Genomic DNA, 15,319 nt, shown 5'->3' with positions numbered 1-15,319 from the left:
GTCACGACGCATGCATGCCTGTCGACAAGGGGGAAGCACTCAAAAGGGGTGCGTCCCTCCCACGCAGATCGTACGACAATAGAGGCACAGCCGTTAGACCAGGCGACGCAAGTCAGCTCGACTCGAAGGGTGGGCAGACGTAGATGTTATTCCCATACATGGCTCGCTCACTTGAAGTTTAGAATTCAAAAGGTATGCATCAGTGTGTTACAGCAGACAGTGAGCGACTGCTGGTCAAGTCCGTGAAAAAAGGGTGCTTTTTCCGCTCAAGACTTAGTTTGTGAGTTGGGGCCAGTGGCCCACCGGGTCCGGATTTATCCCGAGATCCAAAGTTGCGCTGATCCGCCAAACCCACAGGAGGGAGGGGAGAAAGCAAGCAGTACCTACCTAGGAACCATACTCTACTGTACATCAGATAAATCATAGCCCATTTCAATTGTTCTCTTGGCGAAGCCTTTCCAACTCGCGTATTCGTGCTGCGGATCTCGCCAGCATCCTCTCTTGAACTTTCCGCGAGGCCTCCATACTCTCGGCCATGGTCAACTGACGCCTTGGCTTGAGGTCAGGCTTCCTGCGCGAGTAAGCCCACTTGTCCTCCGTCTGAATATGCAATGGCCCATCGCCCAAGTGCGTAACGGCCAGCTTCGCCTCGGGCGGCCACGGCACCCCTTTGCCATCGGTCTTGCCCAGGGCGTACAGGAGCCTCTGGCGCATGCCCATGAGCCACGGGTGCACGGCGGAGACGTACTCGTGGACTGTGAGAAACGTGCCGTTGCCAGCCGTCACCTCGAGCTTTACGTCTTTGGACCGCGGCCGCCGGGGGTCATTTTTCGTGTCGAGACAGTAGCGGTTAAGCTCAACCCAAAGCTGTTCCCAGTCGTCAAGGCAGTAAATCGTGGCGGTGACGGTTGGAACCTGGGGCACCATGAGAGACTCTTGCGACACGGGGTGCCAGCTCGGCGCGACATCGGCGTCGCCAGCGCGAAAGTAGGGTTCCAACACGTCGCCTGCCTCGTAATACTGGCTGGGCGCGACCTGGATTGCGCTCTCAAGAGGGCCGTTGAGCGTCCAAAAGAGTCGCCTGCTGGCTGGTGATGGAATTGAAAATGAGTCATTCGAGTCTCCCGATATTCCCGCCATGCTATTAGCGAAAGACAAGCCGGATGTGTCCATTGTAGAGGACTGTGTGTATGGGAGGGGGAATCTGTTTTGATTGAAGTGAGATTGCAGTGAGATTGGGAAGAAGAGTTGGACTAAGGGGTGGTCTGCGAATAGATAAATAGATAAATAGACGAGACGGGGAGGGGGGGGGCATCAAAACCGCTTCCTGTTTCGTACGAATCAGCTAACCTATTCTGGGTAGCTACCGTCACACCTAATGTCAATGTCAAGCACAGAGTACAGGGCTATTTGGAACAGTGGAAACGTGGCTTGGAAATGCAGTAGCTGCTATTATAAGACTAATAATAGTAGTTGCAATAAGTTTATCATACATTTATCTTAAATCTATTGTAAACGGCACTGTAGAAAAAGCTACACCTCTTGTTTGACCTAATGCACAAATGGACAACTTGCAACAATTTGCCCCTGCGCGACTTCATTACGTCCCTATCTATGATGCGGTGCCATATTCAAGGGCATTAAATACTAGGGTTAACACATGAGACCTACTGTTTGAAGGTCTGTAGTCTCCTCTTGATGGCTGCAGAATTAATGACGCACTGCTTCCTAAAAGAACCCAGACACTTGTATCCTTTGACTATGTTGTATCTACCTTGTTTACGTGACACACAAGGTCTGACCGCCTATCGCCTGCGCACGTAGTAGCAGAAAATTCCATTCTAGGGGCTGCCTCTATTAAATTGCGAAGAAGCTATACGGCTGTCGTTGGCGTTATCAGCACTGCGTCGCGGAAACTCTTGCATGTTCATTTCTCTTTTCCAAAACACATCAGCCGGAGCATTTCCACCAGGATCTCGCCGGTTTCCTTTGTGATTGCTCCGTCATCTGCCTCTATCTTGTTGTGGCTATCAATGATTTGCTTGTTCGAGATCTTGGATTCCTTGTCTAGTGAAGACCGAACATCTTCCTATCCTAGTTGCCAGACTATCTAAACCATCTACAGATATGGGGCCAACAGAAACACAGGATAACACCAGATGTTGGTGGGTGAGACGACTATGATGACACGTGCGCATCGTTGAGGCCAAATAGCTTAGACAACACTACAAAGTAATGGGGTCAATAGCTTCAACCAGAGGGTACAGGTAGGCTCCATTCGACATGACGTCTTTTCCGCCGTAGAACCTCAAGTTTAACTGGAGACCTTTTCCGTCAGCCGGTGAAGGCAACCAATTGTTCGTCCAGTTTGCCGGCGGCGGCATGTTGCTAGGCTGGATCAAAACCTGGAAGGGTCCTTCTCCTCCGTCACTGAACGAGGATCCATCCATCATTGTAAAGTTGCTCCTGTCGCCAACAGCGTATCTGCCGAGGTCGTTGGGAACGAGATATGCTTGAAAGTCGTATACGGTCAGACTCCAGAACCCAAACGTCTTCATCGCTGGTCTGGATGTGAAAGTAATTCGAAGGGCGCGATCAGACCGGATGACTGGGCTAACTGCTGAAGGAACATATTGCGGGTATACGGTCTGCTCCCGCGTGAGGGCCAGGTAGCCAGTCGACGCAATCAAATACCGAGTAACATAGGCGCTCTGGAAGTTGCCGAGGTAGGTTGCATCTGGCAAAACCCAGTTATTGCCAAGTGACGTAAGGTATCCTGGGATCGCCAACTCTTGAACAACAGAACTATTGGCTGCTGCCGAGGCCGCCGTGAGATTAGTGTTTTCTGGCTGCACAAAAGCCCCGTTGGATACCCCAGCGCCTTGCAGTGTTGCTGAAACCCACCCTCTGTCGGCAGCAACCACGGGCTCATTGTATGGTGACAGATGTGCAAGAAGCTTCAGGACGCCTTCCTCGAGGGTGTTCTTTGAGCCAGGTACAAGCTCAGAATCCGTGAACATTGTGAGGTTCAAGGGAGGCGCGACCCGGGAGGATTTGCGGTCGACAGGAGTAATACTGAGCTCATCCTGGATGCGGTTTGCCGCTTCGACATCTGTCTGGTTCTGGGCGACGAGAATCCGGGTGGCAGAGATCCCATATGGGGTTGGGATATTAACGTAAGCTTGGTATCGGGTGTCTGGACTGGGATGCAATCCCGGGTTGTTGCTGTCAAAACGAACGAGGTATTCGCCTGCGGGAGACGACGACAAAATGCCAAGATTGGCGATATTGTTGCCATAGCTAAAGAATTTGAGCGATAATCGGACACAGAAAGTCATGAAAGCAACTTACAAATCGTAGAATGGCCATACCTAGAGTTTAGAATGTTAGTCCAAGTCTTAGCCATAATGACTGGTCATTTGGAGTGACCATGGGAGAGAATGAAGTCGTGGAACACAGGACGATAAACTCACCCAGTAACGATCAGCGATTTCCGGAATGTTTATGACAAGGTCCGAAGCCGAAACATCCAGGAAAGCTCTGGAGTAGAGAGTATCGACGTTCGGTTTGTTCAGCCAGGTGTCCGCCGCAGTCGCAACTTTACGCTGGTGAACAAGCGTATTCGCGGTTGGGTTCTCAGTGCGCTGTACGGCCAAGGCATACTGGTAAATTGGATAGCCGTACTGTTTCCATGAATCAGTGTCGGTTACAATGATTGGCACTACCAGTCTGGCTCACGTAGTACGCAAACGTGACGTTGGCTTGAGCACAGGTTGCCGTCTCATTGGCACAAATCGGCCACGGGAGGTAAGTGATATTCTGCGCAGCCACAAGCCCACCGGCCAAATGGACTGCAAGTGCAGTTTTGGTAACAAATCGTAAGATTTGCATCTTGAAGAGTTGCGTTGTCAGCTTATAGACAGATTTCCAACGTGAAAGAGATGCTGCACACCGTGTAGTCGCTCTATAACAAGGTGTAAAATCTGCGTTACTGAAGAGAGTTGTCAATGCCTTTGAACTTGTAGCACAGAGAATAGCAAGAACACTCTTTCCCAATGAACTGCGTGATTGACATATGTAGTACTCAAAATGTATGTTTTCTCCTCGGCTTGTTGAACTCGCCTTCTTCGAGACGAGCGCCATGGCCAACTTTTCTCATCAGTGCCTCGGCTCAGAAGTCTTGGCGTCGTTTATCAGAGTTTACAAGCCACAAACGTGTAATGACTTGTCAATCAAGATAGTTTTTCTCTCATGTGTACAATAACACATCACTATGCGTCGGCGCTTTTTCTTTGTGAATCCCGTAGCAGTTACCTATTATCCTGCTAAACAACGGCCCTTATGAGTCCGAATTCCGTATGACCTACTATCTAGCCTGTTGCCAAATGACTTTCGGTCAGGACGCAGACTTCAGCTTATATTTTACAGTAAGCATAGACGTAAAAACCCCCAATTCCTATCTATCCTACACCACTATGACAGCGGGAGTAAATTCAATTCCGCCCGGCGCAGTGCCCGAGACCCATCGTGGCCCGGGATTTCGGGGTCCTTTGACAATACGATTACGACGCGGTAAGTGGGCGTCAGTGGATGCCCATAAAAGCTTGACACCTTCGGTGTTTGGATGAAACTGAATCCAGATAAACAAAGTCTCTTATCGATACAGGCAACCTGACAGGTATTGACTTACACTCTCGAAGGCGTAAGATAACATTCCTGGCCTGACAGGGCGTTCAAGAGAGAATGACTGGTTATCTACAGCTGACTATGCTGCTGGCAAATGCTAGCGGTAGTGTTATTGGAACGTATGTACCTTGGAAGACGAAGTTGAATGGCTGACATGGGCATTAAATTGCTGACACAACTGCACCCCACTTTCTGTGGCTGACTACCACCCCCACCGCCCTCCACACAAGCCTCACTCCCACGCGACTTCACTTCTTGCGCCACAATTGCCACTATGCCACTGAGGTGCGGTAAGCTCAGGCACCGCCCTTGGGTCTCGCTGAGTTGTGTATTGTCCTGCTACTGGTTATTTTACTCAATTTCTTTTTCACTTGGAGAAACACCTGCGAAGCTCCTTGAGGAGGTTGCGCTTCGAAACAATTACTATGTGATGAGCACTCTCATTGGCGTGTGACTTTGAAAAAGACAACCATTGAGAACGCAATCGCTCCAATGAAATAGTCACGTCGGTTGATGCCCTGAGTTGGGAGCAACATCATCAGGTTGGCATGCTTGAAACGGCGTGCGAGCGCGCTTCCCACGCATCAATCGTATGACTAGCGAGGGTAACTAAGACAGGCTGAGTAATGTGGCTTTGATACATAGAGACCGAGTGGACATCTGTATCGATATACTTAGATGAAGCGCTAGAGTTCGTAGTGAGTAAATCAAGCTGAATGAGGTCGTTGTCGAAGTTGCTTCGTATCCAAGCCTCCATGGCCATCGGCCTTGATGAGTAAATTTTACTTCTTGTTTGAAACGTCTGAGACAGATGGTTAGCACTCTCTTGTGACAAAAGCACAGCAGCGGGTTCGAATTTCAACGCACTGAATTGGAAGTGGATGATATCTCCGTCTTGGACAACCTAGGACAGAAAACAAAAGTCAGCGCTGCAGCATGGGGAGGAGTCTGAGAACTTACATAAGACTTTCCTTCCTGTCGATACTTCCCAGCAGCCTTGATTGGGCCCATGGACTTGCCGCCATCACAGAGGTCGTGGAAGTCTTGGTAGGCGACCACTTCGGCTTTGATGAATCCCCTCTCGAAATCGCTGTGGATAGCGCCAGCGGCTTGCGGTGCAAGGCAACCCCTTGGGATCGTCCAGCATCTGATCTCCTTCTCGCCAGCTACGTCCAAGTCAGCAGGCATTTCACTCAGGGGGGGGGGACGGCAAAGTGTGAGCTGACCGGTGAAGTAGTATTGAAGGCCAAGCTTTGTAAATCCTTCGGTAACGATCTTATCCAGTTTGGACTTGACCTTGATCTCCTTGAGAAACTCGGCCTGTGCGGCTAGATCGTCCTTCATGCTGTGAAGCTTCTCTTCAAACTCGATCGAGAAGGGGATAATGTCTCGGGGAACGCCTCCGTGCTCGGTGACCCACTTGGCTATGGCCGGCAGATACTTGCTCTTCTGTCTGAGGTAGTCCTTCATCGTCAAGTTGACGAGGTAGATGGTCGGCTTGGTGGTGATCAGCTGTATCTTCTCGTTGATGAGCGCAATCTCGGCCGGCGTCCAGCTTCCGTCTCTGACTGGCTGATCCTTCTCCAGCATCTATTCTCACGATTGTAAGCATGTTGAAAACAGTCAGAACTGTAAGACTGGAAAATCCCGGACTCACCGCTTGGATCTTTGTCGTTGTCTCTGTGAAGAGGGGCAGCATCTTGAATTTGCCGCCTGCCTTTCTGACAATCGCTTCCTCGGCGACGATCGTCTTCTGCAGAATATCTAAAACGGGGGAGGTGAGCTGGTGTCAAGCGGATTCAAGGGGCAATACAAACCGAGATCTTTCTTGCAAAGCTCGCTTTGGATAGTATCTAGAAGATGGACCCATTAGTTTTGTCAGGTCAAGTGACAGACGTGGCTAACTGACCCAGGTCCCGGACGGGATCAACCGAGTCATCGACGTGCAAAACTTCGTCGTTATCGAACGCTCTGTCATAGAGTTCAAGTCAGCGTGGAGGCGCGGCAGTTTAGCTCATGGATGCTGTACCTGACAATGTGGAACATGCCGTCAACGGCCTGGATATGAGACAGGAAGGCATTTCCAAGTCCCGCTCCTTGGGAAGCACCTTTGATCAGGCCGGCAATGTCGGTGACCTGCAGATACGCCGGGTACATGGACGGCGGCTTCCAAAGGTCGCAGAGAAAGTCCTACAAGTATTGCCTACTTCAGTCATCCATTGCGGACCTCTCTGTAGGCAGTCTCGACTCACATATCGAGCGTCGGGAACAGCACATCTCGCCTCGTTGGGCTCAATCGTACAAAAGGGGTAGTTCTCTGCAGCGGCGCTCTGTTCGGTCAAGAGATTGAACAGACTCGACTTTCCCACGTTGGGCAGACCAACGCATCCCATCTTCAGGTTCTTGCGAACCCTTCCGAAAGCAACGACATTGTCCTCGACAACTTCGACCTTTTTGGGCGGCATTTTTGAATGTCTTTGGCTAAAGCACGAATGAGAATTTTGCCAGAAATCTTGACGTTGGAAGGTTGAAAGAAGAAGGAATCCTCTGGGAGAATTTTCAGGAAAATGGCCTGATAATTCACTTGTAGGCCCACTTAAGGGACATGGTATGTCCTCGGGGGCGGGGTCATGCCTCTCAAGAGGCGTGTTTGGAATTGGTGTCTAAAAGCAGCCGCCCCACATGCTGCTTTAAGATCCTTGATCTGACAAACAGGCCGGCAGCTATTCTTAGGTGAAGTGGTTTAATCTTGAGGACGTTTAAGCTTCATTTGGAAGCAATAACAGTCTATATGGCAGTTTCTCAGTCATGCTCATCTTGGCCGTCATAACATTCGCTTCCTTTGTCGCCTTCACGTTGACGGCGGTAGTCGCCACTCGGCCGATAGCCGACAAGGCCTTGTGGGTTGCGTAGAACTCACTCACATGAAAGCATTACAAACACCGCTCATAATTGCGTTAGCCAAGAACACATCCGGCATGTGTGTGTGTGTGTGTGTGTGTGTGTTTGTCTCAGTATTGAGGATGCTGATTCTGTTTTTCGCCGGTCGTGTTCTGGCGATAGCCCCTGGAGCTTACAGTGAGCTCAGTGGGGCCCTATCCCAACTTGCGGACTCAGCATTCCGTGTAATATGATTGGTCACATGCATCTGGGTAACAATAAGCCAGAAACAGAAGCGGACACAACATCTGGACACAACAATTTAACCGCAGAGTTCAACCACGGAATCAGTTTAAATGGCAAATTTTGGATTACACTAACCCAATTCCTGTCCGACTTCCCCGTAAACGAAGGCATCTTCAGGCAGTAGTGGAGTAGGTCGGCACGGATTCAGTAGGGGAGCAACCGGTCACACACCCTCCCCGCCATTCCTTATTCATCAGTCTTCTAGGCAGCTCTTGCGCAGCGTTGGTATGAAGGACCACCCGCCTGCTCCTTGAATTGATTTGCAAAGCCTTTGCTAACGTGATTGATAAAACATCATGGCTACAAACTTGGAGAGAACCCCCACATACCTGTTATAACACTACTAACGATATCATTCTAACCTGCTCCTGGACAGTCTGACGCCGCAACACGTTTTCAGTTGAGACTGAAAGACCTTTCCTTCTATACTCGTAAGCAAGGGCGGCTGCAGCCACAGGACTGCCCCAAACTTCGTAGAACGACTTCTTTTCGATCCTGAGCCTGTCAACCTCAGAGCCACTGATGTCCAGAACATCGATCCAGGCCTCCTTCACAATAGCCTCTGCCAACTCCACCAATCTACCACCTACATTCTCTTCTTCCCTTTCCTCTATGTCCGCTTCCTTGCCGACGACTGGAAGTAGTGGACGGGAGCTGCGATCCCCAATGTCAATAGGATGATTGATGCATTTTGTGGTCAGCTCTAGATGCCGCTTGAAAGTCTGCAACATCACGCCTGCGACATTTTCAGGCAAATTCCTCTTTGCAAATGCCATCATCACCCGTGTTTGGTCGCCGAAAGGCTCCACATGCAGTATGACATCCGCGCGGTCACCGGGGTCCATGATCTCGGTGATTTTGACCGCAGGCTCAGCGTACTCTGGGTGATTTTCACCATCGCGGCCACCTCGTTGCGGCGTCTCGATGTCCAACCCCTGGAAAATCAGCAGGGACGAAAAGCGCGTCCAGCGTCTCCATGGCGTGCATTTCTCCACAATAGCGGTAGCCCCAATGTTCTCGAACCTCATGGACGCAATGTGCTGCGCCTGTAGCTGTTCGACAAGCTCGCCGTACGTCAATCGCCGGTTGCTGCTGCCATCGCAGGTTCTGAGCCGCGCGCGCGTGGGGATGTGGGAGGTGCAAGAGCCCATAACGTCCTGTGCAAACTCAATGGCGTTGTTGCGCCCCCAGCCCGTCGAAGCGAAGACGACGTCGTCTCTGCCTGTTAACTCGGCCAATGTAAGCGCCCAGGCTGTCTTGACGATGGTAGCTCTGGTGCTGCCGGCTAGGGATCCCGTACTGGCCGCGTTGCTGTTTGTTGTGGCCAAGTCCAGCAGCCGAGTTTCAATCATACTGACTAGAACACCGTCGACGAAATCCAAGTTGGTAGGAGTGTTACCGGAACTGGATTTGCGCTTCGTTATCTCCGGCATTTCGGCGCCTGCAAGAAGGGACCGCCAGTACTTGACCCCTTGCTCGAGTTCCATGGTTCGCGCGTGGTGAAGGTAGGCTGCGTAGCTGCCTTTGAGCTCACGCAGTTTGATGTTGTCATGTTTGAAATTGTCGATAAAGAAGTTCATCTCACGGCCCAGGATGGCGACAGAGTGGCCGTCATATTGGGCTGCAGAAATGCGGATGATGAGACGCTCGATACGAGTGGCATTGCTGTGAGACAGGAGCTCGAATGCCGTCTGTGGCTGAGTCATATCGACAACTCTGCACTGCAGATCATCCTCCATGAGGGAATCCGTAGTCTCAGTAATGCTTCTGAGGTGTAGGTGGGTTCTGATTGAGGGCTGGAAGGATTTGGACGCAATTTGGTACAAAGTCCGTCGATGTGCCATGAAGGACGTCCGCAGTGTAGCATCTGGATTAAGTCAGTACATTTGTGTACAGTTAAAGGGAATTATTCAAATCAACTTACGTCTCTCTGTCAAGTGCCCGCACATTTGGCGGACCGTCTCTTCATCATGGGGTGTCTTGAAGTCGCAAAGCAGCCAATTGATCCCACGACGTTCTTCCTTATAGGTCGAAAATGCAACACAAGAAGCTTGGAGATCAGTGGCATGTACGACGTCCTCGACGTCATCAAATCCAGACGCACACTGTGTTGCTTTTGCTCGGATTTCTTTGCCAGCTGTTTGATTAATGATGGCATCGAATGATCGATACTCGCAAACCGCTTGACGTGTCGCCTTGGATTTTTCAATCAACTCTGCAAGGTGCGACAGTTTTGGGGTTTGGAGTATGTCCTGTATATATAATGGCACTTGATCAGCAACTGCAGTTTTATCAAAATGCATAGCATCCGATAATCACTGACCGGAACCACAAAGTTGAAGCCCAGCTTTCTGGCCAACGACACCATCTTGATTGCCTTGATGGAGTCTCCGCCCAAGGCGAAAAAGTCTGAGTCTCGGAAGATTGACTCACTGCCCAAGTGCAAAGACTGTGAAAATAGAGTCTGAACGGCTCTCTCGGATTCAGTTCTAATGGGATCGCCACCCTCAGATGGTACAGCACCAGAAAACCCAGCCATAGTTGCCCTGTCGAGATGTTTGCTGAGAGCTTGCAGAAACCTTCGGTCTAGTTTTCCTTGTATGGTGACGGGCATGAAACAGAGGGGAACAAATGCCTTGGGAATTGCAATTGCTTTCAAGAGACCTGCAAGCTTTGTCTTGGCGTCCCGGATGTCGATGGCCGCAGATTCACCTCTATCAATGAGATGTGGCATTGAGATGTCTTTCTGATGGCTGCCTATGATTGGGGCATAGAAAGCAACTAAAACCTTGGAATCCCCTTGCTTGTGCAAGGGCAGACTCAAGGCCTCTACTGCGATTATGAAGTTGTCCCCGAGAACTTGACTGAGAATGAGGCGGAAGCCTAGGTTAGCTTGAGTTTCATCATCGAACCATATCAAAAATGGCGACTAACCTGATCTTGTGCTCAATTTCGCCAAGCTCGATTCGTTGCCCATTCAGCTTGACCTGTGTATCAATGCGACCATATACTTCATAAGACTGATCCGGAAGCTGTCGCACGAGATCGCCTGTCTTGTAAAGTCTCCTCAATTGAGGCGCCGTCTTCGCCGGCAACCAGGATGGGCTCTCAATGAAGACCTTGGCGGTCTTCTCTGGTTCATTCAAATACCCCCTGCTCAAAGTCGGTCCCTGGATAAGCAGTTCGCCTTTTGCACCCACAGGCAGCAATTGACTATGGTTATCAGGGTTGACAACCCATCCCCAGCATGCTCCTTCCAACGCACGCCCAACATTGTTCGCCCGCGGCGACTGACGTGTGTACACGTTATACGAGAACGCGCACGACGCCTCGGAGGGCCCGTAGCCGTTGATTACATCCCGTGGTCCCGCCCCAGGCCTCGTCCACTTGTGGACAAGCTCGGTGCTGTTGGCCTCGCCACACAGGATGACGACTTTAAGGAGCGGGACATCGTCTGGGTCAAGAGTTTGCGCAAGTGTGGCAGTGACGCCTAGGAAGTTGGCTCTGAGGTCGTTGATTGAGCCTGCTAGTCGGTTGATGCGGTCGAACTCACTGGGGACGCAGATGGTGCCGCCTGCGATGAGAGTGCTTAGTATGTCAAAGTTGGTGGCGTCGAAGTTGTATGAGGCGAAGTGAAATACGCGGGAGGTTGCGTCCAAAAGGGCGGATTGTTGTTGCGCCAGTGCATCTGTCACGTAGGCCCTATGTTCCGTCATGACAGCCTTGTGGGGTCAAAACGTCAGCACTACTTTTACAAGATCTCGGACACTATCACAAACATACCTTGGGAACGCCAGTAGATCCCGAAGTGAACACCAGGTAAGCCAAGTCGGATGGACTAGCAGGAGATGAGAAATCCACGATGTTCGCTGGGCTCTCCAAAGTTTCGATCAGGCCTTGATCCAATACCAGCACCGGTCGACCGATTTTTTCGGCTAGCTGCTTTTGTTGTGGGCTTGCGATAATTAGCGGTACATCTGCAATGCGCGAGCATTCTTGCAGAAAGCTGAGTGGTGTCTCGGCACTGAAACCGACGTAGGCGTTCCCTGCCTTCATGATCGCAACAATGGCCAGGACTGCAAGGGATGATTTTTCGAACAGAATTGGCACAACTTGACCCTTCTTGATGCCCAGTCCGAGTAAATGCACGGCCAGATTGTTTGAGAGGGCCGATAGTTGAGCGTATGTTAAGTTGGGGCCTTCGGAGGAAGCCACAGCCTGCTTTTGAGGGTGGTTCTGTGCGTGTTCATCGATATATTCGTGGATACAGCGTTCCAAAACTGAAAGCTTGGAGGGACTCCAAGTATCCAAAGTAGTACGGTTGACTGGCCCAAGGATGTCGAGTTCACTCAGGAGTGCGTCGTGAGGACTGGTTGCTAACTCTTTTGCAATTTTCAAGAAGGTTTCCAGGAATGCTTCTGCTGAGAGTGCAGGGACCGAATTCGGGATGTCTGTTATGTGTTAGAAGTGGGCAGTAGAACCTCGTCAGATATTGAAGAGAGGCAAGCAACGCTTATACATACAATTGAGAGTGACGTAGCCTAGATCATCCACGACGAGAATGGCTTGGATAGCCCCCCCAACCTCACATCCATGACCACCTACTTCATCCTGCGCAATCCTTATTGCCGTGCCTCCGTTATGAAAATCGGTGCCATGCGCGGACTGGCTGAGAAGCTGATCCGAGTCGGTGTTGAAGTGGTTATCAGTGGTCTGGAAAGCGGAAAACAACTCCAAGACCGTCATGTGACTCTCGATTGTTGCTGATACCGGAAACAATACTGCGCGAACATTGCCTTGACTGCTTTTTACAACGTGCGTCGTGATAGTTGAAGCCGCACTATACACGCTTAGCGTATAAGACCATGCGGCAAGAAAAAACGCCTCTTTGTCAAGGTTCTGCTTGCTGCAAAAGGAGTCTATAACATTTGCGTCCGGAAGAAATGTCCTGGTAAGCTCTGGGGCCATCGTATCAGCATTTGCGACAGAAAGCTGACCGGTGAGAGGAGAAAGCATTAATGATTGTGAAGCGCTGATGTTTCGACTAAAACTAGACAAGAACGCAAGCTCAGTGTGATCTCGCGAGAAGGGCATCTGGCCAGAGCATTGCGTAGCTACACCCAGCTATTTCAAATGTTACAACGCATGGTTTCCATCGGGCCCCCGCCTGAAAAATCAAAGCACTAAGCCAGATTGTCTGGAAATGCTTTTGAGTCAGGTTTGAACCGAAAGCAAGAGCACATGCTTTTGCAAATAGCCGAATAGAGAAGTCACCCATGGCTACATACTGACTCGCGATTCAACCTGGAGAAGACATCGAGGTGATTAGATAATCCCATGGGCTGAAAGTATCCAATGGGTTCGGAAACGGCAATGAACAACAGGGGATCAAATCAAGCTTTGCCAAGCAATCTGTTAGACAGGGATTCCGAAAGGGATAAGATCATTGCTCAAGGGTAGAGGTTTTAGTATGGTGGGCACATGATTATATTAGACACTGCAAAGGGTTGAATCGTCAGAAGAGTTCAAGGGGTTTCATGACTCAAGTATTTTCCCCCACTTCCCAAAAGCGATGTCATGCTCAACTTAGGGCACGCCTATGGCCAAACTGGCGATTAGTCCGCTTGTGTCTTTTCTTGATAGAAAAAGCAGTGTAAATAGCTTCACCTAAGGTTGTGAGCGGACAAAAAAACAACCGTCACTCCAGGAGGCCACCAATACATCCCTCAAAATAAGGAAAGAAAAGAAAGAAGGGTGGAGATTGTTATCTTCACCGTCATTTGTGTGGGCCTACACACGTATCCTTTAAATTTTACTTTAGTTTTTCTCTCCCTCCTACTACAATTCGACCTGGCCCGTTTTTTGCCATCTCTCATAGCCCATTGGACAAAACTTGCGCTGGTTGTTCTGCCCATGCGTCCACAAGCGTATCTTGCTGCCCATACCGCCTGATGCGGCTGCTCCGCCTGCGAGATTGAGGAGAAGGAGGATTGAGTCAGCTTATCTTTGATGTCTACATGTGGACGACTGGAAGTGGAAAAGGGGGGAAGGAGAGAGAAGTTGACATACGATGTAAGTCAAACCACCCACTTTTCACCCCCGCTCCCCGCATCTTGCCTCTTCCCCAAAAATCCCTCATCAGCTGAGTGCTTTTATATTGAGACCGTGGTACTCCCATTTTCTACAACCTGGCTCCGCTAAATGTCTGTTTAGAATAAGAATGCGATCTTCTCGCAGCCGATGCCCCATACGGTGGCTAACTGAGAAAGGTGTCCCAATACCAGAATGAGCCCATCCTCGTGGCTGGCCCGTTCAGTGGTCCAATGAGCCATGTCTCGAAGGCGCTCATTGGCAGTATCGATTGCCAGTTCGATTACAATGTCATTATTTTTCAAAAATCACAATGCACATTTGTGAACCCATAAATATGGGATGGTTCTTCAAGAACTTCATGCTCCCTTCGAGCAAGTTCTGCGATGGTAGAATGAAGCTCACGCTGCATCGTAGGTTGGCCCGAATAGAGCTTTCTTCTTTCTGCACAAGTCTTTTCAATTCGAGGGGAGCATGTATACGGGGAGTATCTAGCACATCGTTGTTCCCCTCGACACCGTAATCGGATGTTTTTTCGACACAAGTTGAACATGGCAACGAGAGACTTACACCTACACTGAAGCCAAGAACAAGATGCTAGTCTGTCTCAATATTCCTCGATGTACTGACAAGTTTCAAGAAAGAAGTGATCCCGTGATTGCTAGGAAGGATCTTTCGGATGGAATGAAAGTCTTGAGAGAATGTCGTGATGGCCTCACGCAAGTGGGGCCAATCACTGCAGGTGATCTGGAGGTCGGAGACGGAACAATAGATAATCCGCATCCAGCGTCAGAAGGGCGCACCGTATGAATAGAGGCAGTAAGGCCTACCTACTTCATCTATTTCAAGCCGATTTAAACTCATGATCTTAATACCGATTCTTAGCCCTTTGCGACAGAGAATGAATGAGTTGTTCTTAAGACAGGTATCGTCAAGACGCTGCGATGGAAAACAGGTTTCGAGGCGAACCCCCCTTGTGTGTCGCATGGAAGAACCAAGGGCACTCCTTGGGCGGCCTGGAGAGATACCTGGTTCGTGTTTTCTTCCCTTAAGTTGGAGTCCAGCATCAAACTGGGTGTCCCGTATGTTTTCCCGAAAATTGTCTACGATTGTCGTACAATAGTTTGGATAGAGTGCGGAGGTACCATACAATGTAATGTTTTCTCAAATCCTGGTGGAAAGCATTTATCCGAGGCAAACATTGCGTTGGAAGATCCATCGTCTAGTGCAGCCACATATTCAAGGTTCTTCGGGTCACGCGCCGCGCTACGTTCTGTTTGGTTGTTGCATAGTTTGAGGATGCTAAAGACGCCGCCCTCGCATGCCCTATGCCTAAAGAAGCCACATTGTTTAATCC

At 50.0% G+C, this 15,319-nt stretch overlaps 4 protein-coding genes across 4 annotated transcripts; all 4 read right to left on the bottom strand.

Annotated features, from left to right (window-relative positions):
* Positions 1 to 339: 339 nt before the first annotated feature.
* On the bottom strand, positions 340 to 1,248 carry CDEST_12940 (uncharacterized protein). The gene has a single exon (XM_062929096.1). It carries the CDS (start codon positions 1,171 to 1,173, stop codon positions 433 to 435), a length of 741 nt encoding a protein of 246 aa, XP_062785147.1. The 5' UTR covers positions 1,174 to 1,248; the 3' UTR covers positions 340 to 432.
* Positions 1,249 to 2,225: 977 nt separating this feature from the next.
* On the bottom strand, positions 2,226 to 3,891 carry CDEST_12939 (uncharacterized protein; the record flags this gene model as incomplete). The annotated part of the gene is made up of 4 exons (XM_062929095.1): positions 2,226 to 3,300; positions 3,352 to 3,371; positions 3,474 to 3,683; positions 3,739 to 3,891. The coding sequence occupies 4 exons, from the start codon at positions 3,889 to 3,891 to the stop codon at positions 2,226 to 2,228; spliced, it is 1,458 nt and encodes a 485-aa protein (XP_062785146.1).
* Positions 3,892 to 4,926: 1,035 nt separating this feature from the next.
* On the bottom strand, positions 4,927 to 7,210 carry CDEST_12938 (Putative ribosome-binding ATPase YchF/Obg-like ATPase 1, GTP binding domain-containing protein). Its single transcript, XM_062929094.1, has 9 exons — positions 6,939 to 7,210; positions 6,716 to 6,876; positions 6,596 to 6,657; positions 6,504 to 6,539; positions 6,344 to 6,450; positions 5,913 to 6,276; positions 5,647 to 5,852; positions 5,554 to 5,590; positions 4,927 to 5,488 (listed from the first exon to the last, which is right to left on the bottom strand). The coding sequence occupies exons 1-9, from the start codon at positions 7,149 to 7,151 to the stop codon at positions 5,469 to 5,471; spliced, it is 1,206 nt and encodes a 401-aa protein (XP_062785145.1). The 5' UTR covers positions 7,152 to 7,210; the 3' UTR covers positions 4,927 to 5,468.
* A 994-nt stretch (positions 7,211 to 8,204) lies between these two features.
* On the bottom strand, positions 8,205 to 12,961 carry CDEST_12937 (Putative AMP-dependent synthetase/ligase domain, Condensation domain, AMP-binding, ANL; the record flags this gene model as incomplete). Its single annotated transcript, XM_062929093.1, has 6 exons — positions 12,396 to 12,961; positions 11,656 to 12,323; positions 10,807 to 11,594; positions 10,196 to 10,736; positions 9,797 to 10,124; positions 8,205 to 9,739 (listed from the first exon to the last, which is right to left on the bottom strand). The coding sequence occupies exons 1-6, from the start codon at positions 12,886 to 12,888 to the stop codon at positions 8,205 to 8,207; spliced, it is 4,353 nt and encodes a 1,450-aa protein (XP_062785144.1). The 5' UTR covers positions 12,889 to 12,961.
* Between the last annotated feature and the right edge of the window lie 2,358 nt (positions 12,962 to 15,319).

The sequence above is a fragment of the Colletotrichum destructivum genome, chromosome 8 (genome assembly GCF_034447905.1).
Source record: "Colletotrichum destructivum chromosome 8, complete sequence".
In the NCBI taxonomy this organism is placed as follows: Eukaryota; Fungi; Ascomycota; class Sordariomycetes; order Glomerellales; family Glomerellaceae; genus Colletotrichum; species Colletotrichum destructivum.
The sequence above is the reverse complement of the archived record's forward strand: the minus strand, read 5'-3'. Positions and strand labels throughout refer to the sequence as shown.